Source organism: Grampus griseus (assembly GCF_964374135.1).
Source record: "Grampus griseus genome assembly, chromosome: 6".
Classification (NCBI taxonomy): domain Eukaryota; kingdom Metazoa; phylum Chordata; class Mammalia; order Artiodactyla; family Delphinidae; genus Grampus; species Grampus griseus.
The window spans coordinates 64,332,322-64,347,096 of NC_139000.1; the positions used below are offsets into that span (position 1 = coordinate 64,332,322).

Sequence of the window (14,775 nt, forward strand, 5' to 3'; positions counted from 1 at the left end):
TATGAAAAATGCTTACCTTCATTTGTCATCAGAGAAATGCAAACTAAAACCACAGTGACTGTCACTGCATACCCATCTGATGGCTCTCATTGAAAGGACTGTCAATACCAAATGTTAGTTAGGTTGTAGAGGAACTGGAACTCTTATACTTTGTTAGTGAGAAAGTGAAATGGTACAAATACTTTGGAAAAAAACTTGGCAATTTCTTTTAAAATAAACATATATTTATCCAGTGACCCAGAAGTTTCACTCTTTGGTAGTTTCTCTGAGAAACATTTGTCCACAAAAGACTTGTATAAGAATTTCATAGCAGCTCTATTCATGGCAGCCCCAAATTGGAGAGAAACCCCAAATGTCCATTGACAGAAGAATGAAGAAACAATTTTTGTATATTCACTCAATGAAATATTACTAAGCAATAAAAATGAACCAAACTACTGATACATTCAATAACATGAGTGAATCTCAAAAACATTATGCTGAGTGAAACTTTACACAGAAGAGGACTTCCTGTATGATTCCATTATATGAAATTCTAGGACAGAAAAAACTAGTCGTTGGTGAAAAAAAAATCAGAACCGCGGTTACCTCTAGGATGGGTTGGCAGTGAGGACTAACTAGGAAAAGTAGGGGGAAACTTTTCTGATTGAAGGAAATTTTCTGTATTTTGATAGGGGTTTTGGTTACATGAGTGTATGCATTTGTCAAGTCTCTTTGAATGGAGCACTTAAGATTTGTCCATTTCACTATATGTAAATTTTACCTGCAAAAAAAATTGAATTCTATATTATTGATATGAATGCTTAATTATTCAGCAGTGAAATGTACTTTTATTTGCAACTTGTTTTGAAATGCATAAAAAAGTATGGTCTGATGGATGAAATAAATGAGTGGATGCATGGATAGATGGATGAATGTGTGGTAAAGAAAATACATACGGCAAAATGTTAACAATCATAGAGTCTAGTCTGGGCTTTACAGGTGTTCATTTTACAATACTTTAAACTTTATATGTATGATAAAATATTGAGGGTAGAATAAAAAACAGCCTGATGGAGTTATGGGATATTAAAAGAGATAATCTCATAATGATTGAGAGAGGAGACAAGATAACAGAGAAAATTTTCGAAGCTGGAAAATGAATGGATGAGGGATAACTGACTTAGCAGACCTGAGACATCAGAATCCTAAGCCAGGGGTTGGGAAAGCTGGCACACAACTTGCTAGATAATCAAAGGCTTATGAACTGGAAGCACCAGCTACCTTTGGAATTAGGAATTGGAATAGCAGAAGTAAAGTAAAGAGGGTTAGATGAAATCTGTTTGCTCTAGAGGCACTTAGGTTCTTAGATCCCCTTCCCAAGAGTATGATATTCTGGGATTGCTCCCACTTCCTAGTGTAATTCGGGGGGCATAATATCTGGAGATGATAAAATACAGGGTCTCCAGACTGGCAAAAACAGGAAGATAACATACTCAATGTTAAATATTGAGGAACTATTCCTTCCAGCTTCCTTTTTTCTGTTGAGTTTCCCAAAAGCTAGCACTGAGATTTCTACACTTCACGTGGGAGCTTGGAAAACTCTTCCATGGGTCATCTGACCAAGCCAAGAGGAAAAACCTAATGATGCTGATGTTGGGGATTTCCTAATAAATGGCCTACTTTTATCAGACCACAGTTATCAAGTTTCATCCTGAAGCTCAGAATCTAGGTAGTGGTTATGTGGATGTATAAAAGGTATGTCACCCTTATAGTTACACTTAATTGGGAGCAGGCAGCCAAGAATTAGCAGATACTCGTGGAAAGCCTCTAAAATGGAGAGAAAAAAATAATTTGGAAGAATCAGAAACTCTGCAAGGAGAAGATTTAACAAATAAGCATTATTAATATCCTCAGAGCTGAAAAGAATATATTCCATCCATGATGCAAGAACCAGGTGGTATAAAAAAAAGAAAACTCTTAGAAATTAAAAATGTGAAATCAGGTGCTCGCTTCGGCAGCACATATACTAAAATTGGAACGATACAGAGAAGATTAGCATGCCCCCTGCGCAAGCATGATACGCAAATTCGTGAAGCGTTCCATATTTTTGGAAACAACCTAAGTGTCCATCATCGGATGAATGGATAAAGAAGATGTGGCACATATATACAGTGGAATATTACTCAGCCATAAAAAGAAACAAAATTGAGCTATTTGTAATGAGGTGGATGGACCTAGAGTCTGTCATACAGTGTGAGGTAAGTCAGAAAGAGAAAGACAAATACCGTATGCTAACACATATATATAGAATTTAAGAAATAAAAATATCATGAAGAACCTAGGGATAAGATAGGAATAAAGACACAGACCTACTAGAGAATGGACTTGAGGATATGGGGAGGGGGAAGGGTAAGCTGTGACAAAGTGGGAGAGTGGCATGGACATATATACACTACCAAACGTAAAATAGATAGCTAGTGGGAAGCAGCCACATAGCACAGGGAGATCAGCTCGGTGCTTTGTGACCACCTAGAAGGGTGGGATAGGGAGGGTGGGAGGGACAGAGACGCAAGAGGGAAGAGATATGGGAACATATGTATGTGTATAACTGATTCACTTTGTTATAAAGCAGAAACTAACACACCATTGTAAAGCAATTATACTCCAATAAAGATGTAAAAAATATGTGAAATCAGAAATGAAAAATATCAGTAGAAGCATTGGAAGATGAAGATGGAAGAAATATCCCAAAATTAGATTAAAAAAGGCAAAGGTGGAAAAATAGGAGAGAAAAGGCAAGAAACTTTGAGGGCCAATCTGAATAATAGGTAATATTGAAAGAAAGAGATAAGAGAGAAAACAGAGAGGGATAAATGATTAATGAAATTACTTAAAAAAAATCTCAGAGCTGAAGGATATGAGTTGCCAGATTGAAAGGGTCCACAGAATATTCACCACAGTGGAAAAAAATAGACCCATGTGAAGGCATAGCATTATGAAATTCCAGAAAAATAGAGACCAAAAAAAGATCCTAAAGCTTTCAAAGAGAAAAGGAAAGGAAAGGAAAGAAAAATAAACCAGATGCAAAGGAACAGGAATCAAAATGGCCTCAAACTTTTTACCTGCAATACAGGATACTAAACCATACAATAATGTCTTGTAGAGAGAGTAACTGGATGGGAGGGAGACTTTTTGTACCTTTGATAATAACTTGTATTTTGAACATATCCATTCAAAACACAAATATAATTTAAAAATAATACTACTAACTGGCTTTTTTTTTTTTGGTTTGTTTAACAAGTATGTTTGTACATATTTCCTCATTTTTATCTTTACAACAACTTTATTCCCACTGAGGGTTAGAGAGTCAGGGAGGTTTAATCAGGTGATAGGTGATGGAGCCAGACCTGGAAGCCTTTCATCACTTCTTTCTAGGTGCTGAGGCAAACAGCAGCCATAGTGAGTTGGGAAGTGATGGTTATTGTTGAGGTAATACTAGGATGAGAGGTGAATCGAGCCTAACTTTGGGGGAGTAAAGAGCTATAGTTCTAGGGTTCCCAACCTCAATTTTGTGACAGTATCAAGTGTAAGATATGCCACAACTAACTTGTTGCCAAGTCAAAAATCAAAATTTGTAATCTATCAAGTCTTTTTAAAAAGTAGCCCTATTATATGTCACACTTAAAAAATTTTTATTTTCTTGAATAGGAGAAAAAGCATTTGAATTGCAGCTGGTGCATCTAAACTTGGGTGTGCCTCTAGGAATATGTCATAACAATTTCACAGCAAAATCACCTCTGTCTGGAGGGGAAGAAGAGATTGAGAAATTGTAGAATAGATTGGTTTTGGGACAGGAACTTTTCAAGAGTTCACTGGTATGAAGTGGTTAAATGTTTTGTCTTAATATCATGCTGTAATTGAAATCAGCTCCAATGCCTAGGTTTCTGAACTCCTACGGTTTTAATTTATGGTTGTAAATGTACCTATTATTCTTTTATATTTTTAATAGCTCAGAATGCAGAACTTCAGGGAAAGGCAAGTGGGATGGAGAAAGCATTCCAGACTTCCCAGGAGAAATGGAAAGAAGAATGCAGAAGATTTGAATGTGATTTGGAGGAAAGAGACAATATAATTCAAAACTGTGATCAAAAATATGATTTACTTATGAAAGAAAAAAGCAGACTAGAGAAAACTGTACAGGTAAAATATTTTATGAAGGAATTTTTTTATATTTAATATTCATTATATGTATTATACATTATTTGAAGTTATTTTTGGAAAGGAAAATACCAGAAAGCAAGAAAATCTAATTTCTTCCCCCCCCGCCCAACTCCCTTCCTTTCTCCCTCTCTTCTTTCCTTTTTAGGGGCATTTTTGCAGGTCTATTTTTTATATGCTTTAGCAATATATTAATATATATATTGTTTCTTTTGTGAAAAACAGTTTGAGATCTCTGATCAAAAAAAAAACCAACTCACTTATATGGGAATACTGTAAGAAGATAAGAACCCACAACCCTTTTGGTCCAGCAACATGAAAATTTGTAATTTTAAAAATGTGGGCCCCAGATTTTGACCTGAATATGCAATAAATGTAGAAAAATTTTTATGTATCTGATGTAAACTTCATTATCTGTGTAGGGTACATTCTATATAGGCACAGTATATAAATATTTGATGACCTTTTATTGAAATTATTGTGAGCTATTTATTCTCCCATTTTTTGTTCCTTTTTAGTCTCTAAAGTAAAAGTATGGTTTAATGTTGAAGTTGCCACCCACTTAAAAGATAGATTTTGAATTGTCTGTATTTGCCACTTTTTGGAAGTACCAATTTAAATTTAAAAATACATGATAGGGCTTCCCTGGTGGTGCAGTGGTCAAGAATCTGCCTGCCAATGCAGGGGACACAGGTTCGAGCCCTGGTCCAGGAAGATGCTGCGGAGCAACTAAGCCCGTGTGCCACAACTACTGAGACTGTGCTCTAGAGCCTGTGAGCCACAACTACTGAAGCCCGTGCTGCGCCTAGAGCCCGTGCTCCGCAATAAGAGAAGCCACCGCAGTGAGAAGCCTGCGCACCACAACTAAGAGTAGCCCCTGCTCGCTGCAACTAGAGAGAGCCCGTGTGCAGCAACAAAGACCCAACTCAGCCAAAAATAAATAAATAAATAAATAAAATTACATGATAAAAATGCTCTACATTTACCACTGGTGTAAATGGCTTTTCAGAATATTGGAAATAAATCTTCACTAAAAATAATTTTACAAAAACATTTGTTAAATGTAAAAGTTTCAGCACAAAGGTTCCCTGACCTTGTCAGCATATCTCCTTTTGATTTCCTGCATGTCAACAGTCACAGTTTTCTCTTCTCTTTATTGTAATATTCCTAGACCTTGGAACAGTGCCTGGCATATACAAGGGCTCCATTAGTATTTGAATGGGGGGAGTTTAGGTGGCACCTGGAACTACAAGTCCCTGAACTGCTTTGTATAAACTTCTCCACATGAAATGTCTAGAGCTATGGGGAAAGAGGGTAATGGTGGCAGCAATCCTTATAGTCAATCAGCCTGCATCTCAAGATCTCTTTTATAGATCTTGATGTGATCTTCATCACCTGTTTGGTAGGAGAACTTTGCTTTGATTTTATACAATTGGCTTTGAACTAATCTGCACAGAGACCTTTGGGGATGAAGAGGAGTCACTCTTTTGCCCTAAGGGGAAAAAACCTCAAGGCTCCTCCTGTTGCCTTTCCATTAGTGAAAGTTGGGAGGGCAGTCTTTATTATGCAGAACCACGCTACAGTTTATAAGGACACAGGAGGCTTTCCCTCTGTCTCATATAAACCACAGAATCTTTCTCCTTGTGTTAATGCAGACTTAGTTTAAAACCCTATAGTTTAGAAGATTGGGCTTCTTGGGAAACCTGCATTTTATACTTCTGAGATTTTGAACCAGATTAGATCTTGTAAATGTAGTACAACTCGGAAAACCCCAGAAGAGAAGCCTCTTGCAAATATTGTTTATCTGTAGAACTAGAAATTAGTTAATAGTCTAAACCTAAAAAAATTTTTTTGACTTTTCAAATTTTTAACATTCTAGAGTTTCCTTATACTGATTTGTTGCACAAAACTCCTCCTTCTCCCCTTTGGTAAATACAGTGTTCTCTGTCAGATTTATATATAAATTATCAGGGATAATCCAAATAGTATTTCTATAGCTAATTAGAGCTTTCCATATTATCTCCTTTACATATAGATTACATATTTGCCAAACAATCTGCTTTGTTTTGTCTCTATCATATGATGCATTTTGTTCAATCCCCAGCAGTTAAATTTTTTGGAAAAATTGGGTTAAATATCTATATCTATTTATATCTATCTATCTGTCTATCTATATATATATATGAAATGTTGCTTAAATTAAATGGGTAACCATAGTTTCTTATTCACATATACATTGTGATGACCAAAATATAATTATTCTATTAATTAATGATTTTAACATAAATTATAATGAGTTTTAACAGTCTGTATAGGTAAGGAGAGCCCTATGTATATTTAAATTGTGGATGAAGGAAGAAAGATAGCTTTTATTGATCTAATACTAAAACAAGATTTTATTCACGTAAAGGAAACGTTGGAAAAACATCAGCAGGAGAAGAATGAGATGGAGTCTCATATCAGGGAGACAGCATTGGAGGAATTTAGATTACAAGCAGAACAATGGGAAGCAGAAAGAAGAGAGTTACAATTTATAGTACAGGTATTTTAAAAATAATAATAAATATGTCATTTTAATGCTTATGAAATTAAAAATTACCTTAGTGTGATAATTGACTCGCTTACTCAAGGAAAAAATAATTCCTAGTCTTTGCTCTCTGGAAGGCCATGTTTCATTTGTAGTTACATGACAATATGGGCAACTGTTTCCAAAAGATACTATTAGAATTGGGTGACTTCTGCATAAATTATTTGATTTTTAAAGGACACCTATACATTTGGCATTTAGTTTTCCAGTTTAAAATATGAGACTGTTAGCAGCCTTTAACAACATAAAGAAATAGAATAATCAGATTTTGGTATTAGAGGATGCTTATAAATCATATAATATAGTGATTTTTTTGGAACTCTTTTTAAGAAGTGCAAATTCTTAATCATGTTCTTTTAACCTCTTCCCCGCAAAATCACAGAATCCCCCAGGCTTCGAGTAGTCCAATTTGAAAATCACTGATTACATCTAATCCCCATTATAGATGAGCAGATGGCAATCTGTGATTTACTCACACCATAGACTGAGTGATTAGTGTGGGAAAAGACTACAAGTCTCCAGATTTTTACTCCTGTTCACTTTGCATTCTTTCAGGAGATTATATGTAAATTATTTTGAAGGAGAGGTAGGAGAAATGAAAACTGTTCATTCACTAACCAACTAATTTAAAATTTCAAATAAATTTCCATCATTTCTTCTCTTATTTATTCTGTGGTAAGACAACATTTTTTCTACACAAAATGACAAATTGAAATATAGTCTTTATATAGATGTCAAAGAGATTCATTCTTTACAGAATGAAAAATACCCATCTAAAATAAATTTTAGAGTTGCTTTGTGTTACGAACAATTTTGTGAGATGAAGGTGGCCCAAAACCTGCAGAGAATAGAAAGCACCTTATTTCTTTAAGAGTGAAAGCTGGCAGTAAACAGTGGAAATACTGAATTTGTTGTATATGTAAGTGTTCAGAATACCAACAAAATCATATCTTTACCAAACCTTTGGTCCTTGGGCAATCCTTTTCTTCCCAGTCTCTCCCTCTGTGGAATTTGGAAAGACAGTCACTCTCTAGACCTCTTAGTATTTTTTTATTTTATTTTATGTTATTTTATTTGTTTTTGAGATTTTTATAAAGGCTTTATTTGTCATACATGCGCCAACCACTGGAAATAAATTAAGCAGAGGTAATGGTAAATATATTTTCAGATTTTCTTATGATATAAAGCTAATTATACTCTTTATTAGTAGACTTGAACTCTCTAAGGCCATGACTTCAAATTTGTCTAACATGAATAACTTATGCTTTATTAGTAACCCCATTTATTATTTGCTTCTTTAACTTTTTATTTTATATTGGAGTATAGTTGATTAACAATGTTGTGTTAGTTTCAGGTATACAACAAAGTCTGTGAGTCTGTCTCTCTTCCGTAAATAAGTTCATTCTATCTTTTTAAAAAAAAATTCCACACATAAGCGATATCACACACGATATTTCTCTTTCTCTGTCTGACTTACTTCACTCAGTATGACAGTCTCTAGGTCCATCCATGTTGCTGCAAAGTTCTTTCCAAGTTTCATTCTTTTTAATGGCTGAGTAATATTCCATTGTATATATGTACCACATCTTCTTTATCCATTCTTTCATCGATGGACATTTATTTATGTTGCTCCCATGTCTTGGCTATTGTAAACAGCACTGCAGTGAACACTGGGGTGCATGAATCCTTTCGGACCATGTTTTTCTCCCAGTATATGCCCAGGAGTGGGATTGTAGGATCATATGATAGCTCTGTTTTTAGCTCCTGTTATTTTTAGAGTCTGCTTGTAATTTGTATAGTTAGTTCTCTCATTCATTCAGTCACTCGTTCATTTATTCATTCCCTAAGTACTTTCTGAGTTCCTACTGTGGGTCCTGAAGATATAAAATTGATTAAGATATGATTTCTGTCCTAAAAGATATCTCAACATGGAGAGACATGTAAAGAGAGAAAATATATTGTAATATAATAACAAATAATTGTAACAAATAATTTTGAACAAAATGCTATGGGATCATAAAAGAGAAATAAATTAATTGCCTGGGAGATTGGGGAGATCACCACAGAGCAGAGGACATTTGAGCTGTTGTTGATAATTGTCTTCAGGGTTACCTAGAACAAACAAGTACACGTAAGTAAATGAAAATAACCCTTTTATTATCTATTATTTTTTGGCTGCGTTGGGTCTTCATTGCTGTGCGCGGGCTTTCTTTAGTTGCAGCTAGTGGGGGCTACTCTTTGTTCTGGTGTGCAGGCGTCTCATTGTGGCTTCTCTTGTTGTGGAGCACGGGCTCTAGGCACGTGGGCTTCAGTAGTTGCAGCACATGGGCTCAGTAGTTGCAGCATGTGGGCCCTAGAGTGCAGGCTCAGTAGTTGTGGCACACGGGCTTAGTTGCTCCATGGCATGTGGGATCTTCGTGGACCAGGGATCGAACCCGTGTCCCCTTTATTGGCAGGTGGATTCTTAACCACTGCACCACCAGGGAAGTCCCAACCCCCCCCTTTTTTAAAAATACTCAGAAATTTCCAGCGCTACCAGTCAGAAGCCCGGAACTTATAAAATATGCTGCAGAGACCTGTATTTAAATGTGTGGATGATGTGATTTTGATAACAGTTTCCTGGTCAATCCTGTAAATCTCACATGAAATATACGTGGTTACATCAGACTTTGTATTATGAAGTGTTAAGATAATTTGAAATTCTGTATGAATCTTTATTATGTGTGGGAAGAATAGGGGAATATACTCCTTAGTTACTACCATCTTCTGTGAAATAGATTTTATTGTACTCTGTAACCAAAATGTTCAGAACACTGTCTCTTAATTTCTTGTCCTTTTTATTTTAACAAAAGAAAACTGCTTTTCCTTTTATAAAGCAAGCTTAGAAACCTTTTATATTTTAAAAAAGTCTTTTTTAAAACAACTTGAGGGATAGATGGAAATTCTCTCTCTATTGGCTGTTGATGGGTTCAGGTTTCCATCCTATAATTAGGTGTTAGTATCACATAGTGTTCTTTTGTGTAGCTCTCTAAGGGAATTCAGTTTTTAAAATGAGTTTTAAATAAACCTACATGAAGCTCCATCTTTAACAGACAAAGCTGGTATAATATTTCTCTCATCTGGGCTTTAGAATTCAGGCTCACTATAAAAAGCAAATCTTAATTTTATGCCATGTCTCCTTTCTTTCCCAGTAATTGAAGTGCTGAATAGAGGTGTACTTCTCTGGAATATTAATGGAGTTACCTCATTTTAAGAAAGTGTTTTTCATTTTTTAAATGCCTGTCCTCTTTTGATAAACATAAAAATTCCATGTCTTTAGCATTATTTGAAATTTCAAACCAAAGCAAAGCCATGGTAATTTTAGAATGATGTGTTTATATTGATCTTGGAAAAAATATGTTATTTTTTATCTCTATTTATTTAAAATTTTTATTTAAAATGAACATTTGTTTTTATTTATTTCTTTGTTTTCTGCAATAGAAATGTGAACTTTGAGGATGCTTATTAGCCATGAGCTTTTCTATTGTAGGCAGTGTGGGACGTGCAGTGGTAAACCATCATACTCTGTCCTTTGTCATTTTTATAGTTCATTTCAATGTATAACTCATCAGTAGGATTGAAAGCATTTAGAAGATGAATGTATGTTTTTCATATTTAATTTATTTCCAAAATTCTGTAACTAAGCCAGGGAACAAAGTGCCCTTTCCTCATTCACTGACTAAATTTGGTTTATATATCTAGTGATCAAGGGGTGGGAGATTTTGTGATGGCAAAAGAGCGTGGGAAATGTAGACTGAAAATAATACCGCAGACTGAAGAAGGAGGAGGAAGAGTGGGGGGGCGAGGGGGTAAAGGAAGGTATCAGACTAGGTGTGGGCATCAATCACTGGCTGTATGATAAGACAGCAGCTAGGGATTGGGGTACAACATGTCAGAGATTGACCTGGTAAGCACAGTTGTGATCTAGGGACAGCTTGGAGTAAGTTGCATGAAAAGGAAGTATTTCAGAGTTTTGCCTTAAATGATCTAGGGTAGCAAGGAGCTTTTCTTGGTAGCTTCCGGGGAAACTGTCTGCTGGTGCCCTTTGTAAGCAAATGGCATAGAAAGTGAGTCTGTCACTGGTACTGCCTGTTTCCAAACAGGAAATATCTTAATATTCAGTTTATAAAATTACATAATATTGTTCTTATTGTAAAAATACCCCGAATTTAGGGAAAGTTAAAAGCACAAAGTGAAGGAATCCCCCCCTCCCCTGCAGGCGTGCCTGCTCCAGTCCTACTCCTCATCTAAGGGTGTATAAACATATATTATTATATTTACATAAATATGCCTCAGTAATATTTGGCATCCATCTTTTGATATTCTTACACTATTCTTGTAGTGTTTGAAGCTTTTCTGTCATGTGGAAGTTCCTAATACATTTAACAAATCCCTTATTGATAGACATTTTATTTCCTTCAAAAGTTTTTGCTTTAATTTAAAATGATTCACTAACATTCTTGTCCATATCTTTGCGCTGTTGTACATGTGATTTAGCTGTGTAAATGCCTAGAAGTATAATTGCTTGGTCTTCAAGTTTATGGATTTATAATTTGTGATCGGTATTACATAAAGTTAGTACTAGTTTATACTCTACAGTAGTAAACACTATTCTTGATTGTAGAACTATGCTGCCTTTGGGGATTTAGAGAGATAACCATGTACTAGACTAAGGTTGTAACTATATCTATATTGATATATTTCATAAGTTAGGAAGGGGGAGTACTTTAGCTCTGATATGTTTCTAATTACTTTAATCCTTCAGACTTGAAACCATATTTTGGAGTTCAAGAAATAGTGTTTATATGAGTAAGTATAAAGAATTATACTTTTGGGGCTATGTTTCTGGAAGGTGTGGAAAGAAAGCAAGTTTATTTTCTAAGAGCACAGTGTGGTTTACTTTGATGTTAAATGTCAGTTCAAAAACAAGCTCCATTTTAAAATATTGTAAGTTCAACACCTCCCTCTAGTGGAGAAAAGAAAAACTCACTCAGTTTCCTCTAAATGTGATTTTATTTGTTACAGACACACACACACTCTTCACTGTAAGGATCCAGGTAGCTTTGGTTTGATGAGAAAATAAATTCTGTGACAAAAATTAAAAAAATTTATTTTGGAGCAGGCAAGTTAATCTTGATGTATAACTGCATGAGGTATTTTATAGTTCTTTTGGAATTTTCTTTTATGTTATAATGTACTCCAGACATGGATTGCGTTGATTAAACCATACACCTATTATAAATATTTGAACATACAAAAAATAACAGATATTAATATATAATTAATACTCAATATAACCAACCAATACCATTAATATAGCCAACACTTACCATCTAGATCATGTGTTTGTCATATTTGCTTAAAATTCATAATGAATTTCATATCACTGAAGACTGAATCACTTCACCATCCCACCACCACCTCACCGCCAAAAGATAACCATCATTCTGAAGTTGGTGTTTAATTTTCTGTCTGTAAACATTGATGATACATCATTTTTTTTTAGTATTTTGTATATTTTTAAAATATACATACAGTATCACAGAGTATGAGTCTCTGTCCAACTTGTCTTTCTCACTTGTGTTTTTGAGACTTAGCCAAGTTAATAAACGATCTCTGGTTCATTCAATTTAACTGATCTATAGTATTTTATCCTATGCATATGTCATCATTAGTTTATCCATTACTGGATTGATTGAGATTTAAGTTCTTTCCAAGTTTCAATTATTGCAGACAATGCTTCCATGAACATCAAATATTTTTGTTTGTGTGGGATATATTTAGCGTGTATGCAATTATTAAGAGGTAAAATATATGCTAAATTATTCTCCCAAGGGGTTGTATCAATTTGAGAGAAGAGTTTCTCTTCCCTTGCAGTCTCTTGAACACTTGGTATTTTTCAGATTTAATTTCTATTTAAATTTATTTTTGTCTGCGTCTGGTCTTAGTTGCGGCATGCGGGATCTTTCGTTGGGGCATGTGGGCTTCTCTCTAGTTGTGGCATGCGGGATTTTTCCTCTCTCTAGTTGCGCGCAGGCTCCAGAGAGCGTGGGCTCTGTAGTTTGCTGCATGTGGGCTCTCTAGTTGAGGAGCGCGGGCTCAGTAGTGGCGCTCGGGCTTAGCTGCCCCGCGGCATAGGTGGGATCTTAGTTCCCCAACCAGGGATCGAACCTGGATCCTCTGCACTGGAAGGCAGACTCTTTACCACTGGACCACCGGGGAAGTCCCCAGATTTAATTTCTTTTGCAATAGGATGCGTGTGAAATTGTCTCTCGCTCTTGCTTAAATTTCTATTTCCCTGACGTGGAGCATGTTATGTTTATTGGCCATTCATGTTTCTTCTTCTGTGAACTGCAACTTTATATTTTTTCCCCTTTTCCTTTTGGATTGTTTGTATATTCTTACTGACTTATAAGAGTTTTTAATATATTTGGTTGCTTGGTTACTTGGATCTCCATGGCAAACATCTTTTTCCTCTTTGGGGAGACATGGAGACTATCCACACTGTTTGATGTGCACTTTAAAATTTTAATGTAGTTGAATGTATCAGTTTTTTCCTTTATTGATAGTGCTTTTTGTGTCTCGTATAATCTAAAGTCATAAAGAAAAATATATTTTTCTGTATAGAGCATGAAGGAGGGTCTAATTTTATTTTTTTCAAATGGATAACCAAATGTCCCTGTACTAGTTATTCACTTGTCTATTCTGTTACCACTTATTGATTTAAAATGTCATCTGTGTCATATATCAAGTTCCTTTATATCTAAGGTTTGGTTTCTGGTGCTCTGTTCTGTTTCACTTACATGTTGGTCTATTTCTGAACCAATACTAAATTGTTTTATTTACCATGGCTTTAGAGTAAATCAGATAGGGCAAGTTCCCTCCTCCATATTCTTAATATTTTTTGAGGGGGGGTGGGGAGGAGAGTTATTCTTATCCTTTTAATATTCCATATGAGTTTGAGAATTGGCTTGTTACATTCCACCAAGAAACCTTGCTGTAATTTTGATTGGAATTGAATTGGATTTATAGGTCAGTTTGGCATAAATTGACATCCTTAATTTCTTCTGTTTTCCATCCTTTTATATTTTTGTTCTATTTTTGAGGAGATTTCTTCAATTTTATATAGCAACTTTTCTGTTGAATTCTCATTTCTGCATTTGTGTGTGTGTGTGTGTGTGTGTGTGTGTGTGTGTGTGTGTGTGTGTGTGTGTGTGTGTGTGGTACGCGGGCCTCTCACTGTTGCGGCCTCTCCCGTTGCAGAGCACAGGCTCCGGACACGCAGGCTCAGCGGCCATGGCTCACGGGCCCAGCCGCTCCGCGGCAAGTGGGATCTTCCTGGACCGGGGCACGAACCAGTGTCCCCTGCATCGGCAGGTGGACTCTCAACCACTGCGCCACCAGGGAAGCCCCTGCTTTTGGGTTTTTAATTTACAAGAGCTGTTTCTTGTTTCTTGGCTATACCTTTTTATAGTAGAGTCTTCTTATTTCATGTTTGTAATACCTTATTTTAGCTCTCTGAGGATGGAAGTCATACTTGTTTTGAAGGTGGTTCCCCTCATTCTTCCCCCCTAGATTGTCTTTGTTTTTTCTGAGTGTTTGACCCCATTTGTCTGAGTTTCACATGAGAAGCTTTCCTCAAATGTCTGCTGATCCTTGGCTGTATGTTCATGTTTAAAAATGAAGCACTAAAAAGCTGGGAGAAAGCTCTGTGTATGTGGAGCCTTTCCATTTAATTGGGGAACCTTAAAAATGCCGGGACCTGCAGCTCTTTTCCCTTGGACTGGTAGTTTCCCCACAAAGGAGTCTTCTAGTCTTCTTGTGCTTATAGTACCTTAAGTGTAGGAGTCAATGTTCTGGGAGCTGAAGAGAGAAAGGGAGCCGTGAAGTCTCACTGCCCACTATTTCCCAATCTCCTAATTTTTAATAAGGTGTCTTACCCTGACCTT

At 35.9% G+C, this 14,775-nt stretch overlaps 1 protein-coding gene across 3 annotated transcripts in view; it reads left to right on the forward strand.

Annotated features, from left to right (window-relative positions):
• Positions 1–14,775, forward strand: part of CCDC171 (coiled-coil domain containing 171) — a 348,708-nt gene that overhangs the window by 26,926 nt on the left and 307,007 nt on the right. For 2 of the 3 annotated variants that reach the window (XM_082657166.1, XM_082657167.1), the window contains exons 4-5: positions 3,992–4,182; positions 6,611–6,742. In XM_082657166.1, the coding sequence (XP_082513292.1) occupies positions 3,992–4,182; positions 6,611–6,742 (323 nt within the window). The remainder of the gene's footprint in view (positions 1–3,991; positions 4,183–6,610; positions 6,743–14,775) is intronic. The other variant, XM_082657168.1, reaches the window with a different exon arrangement.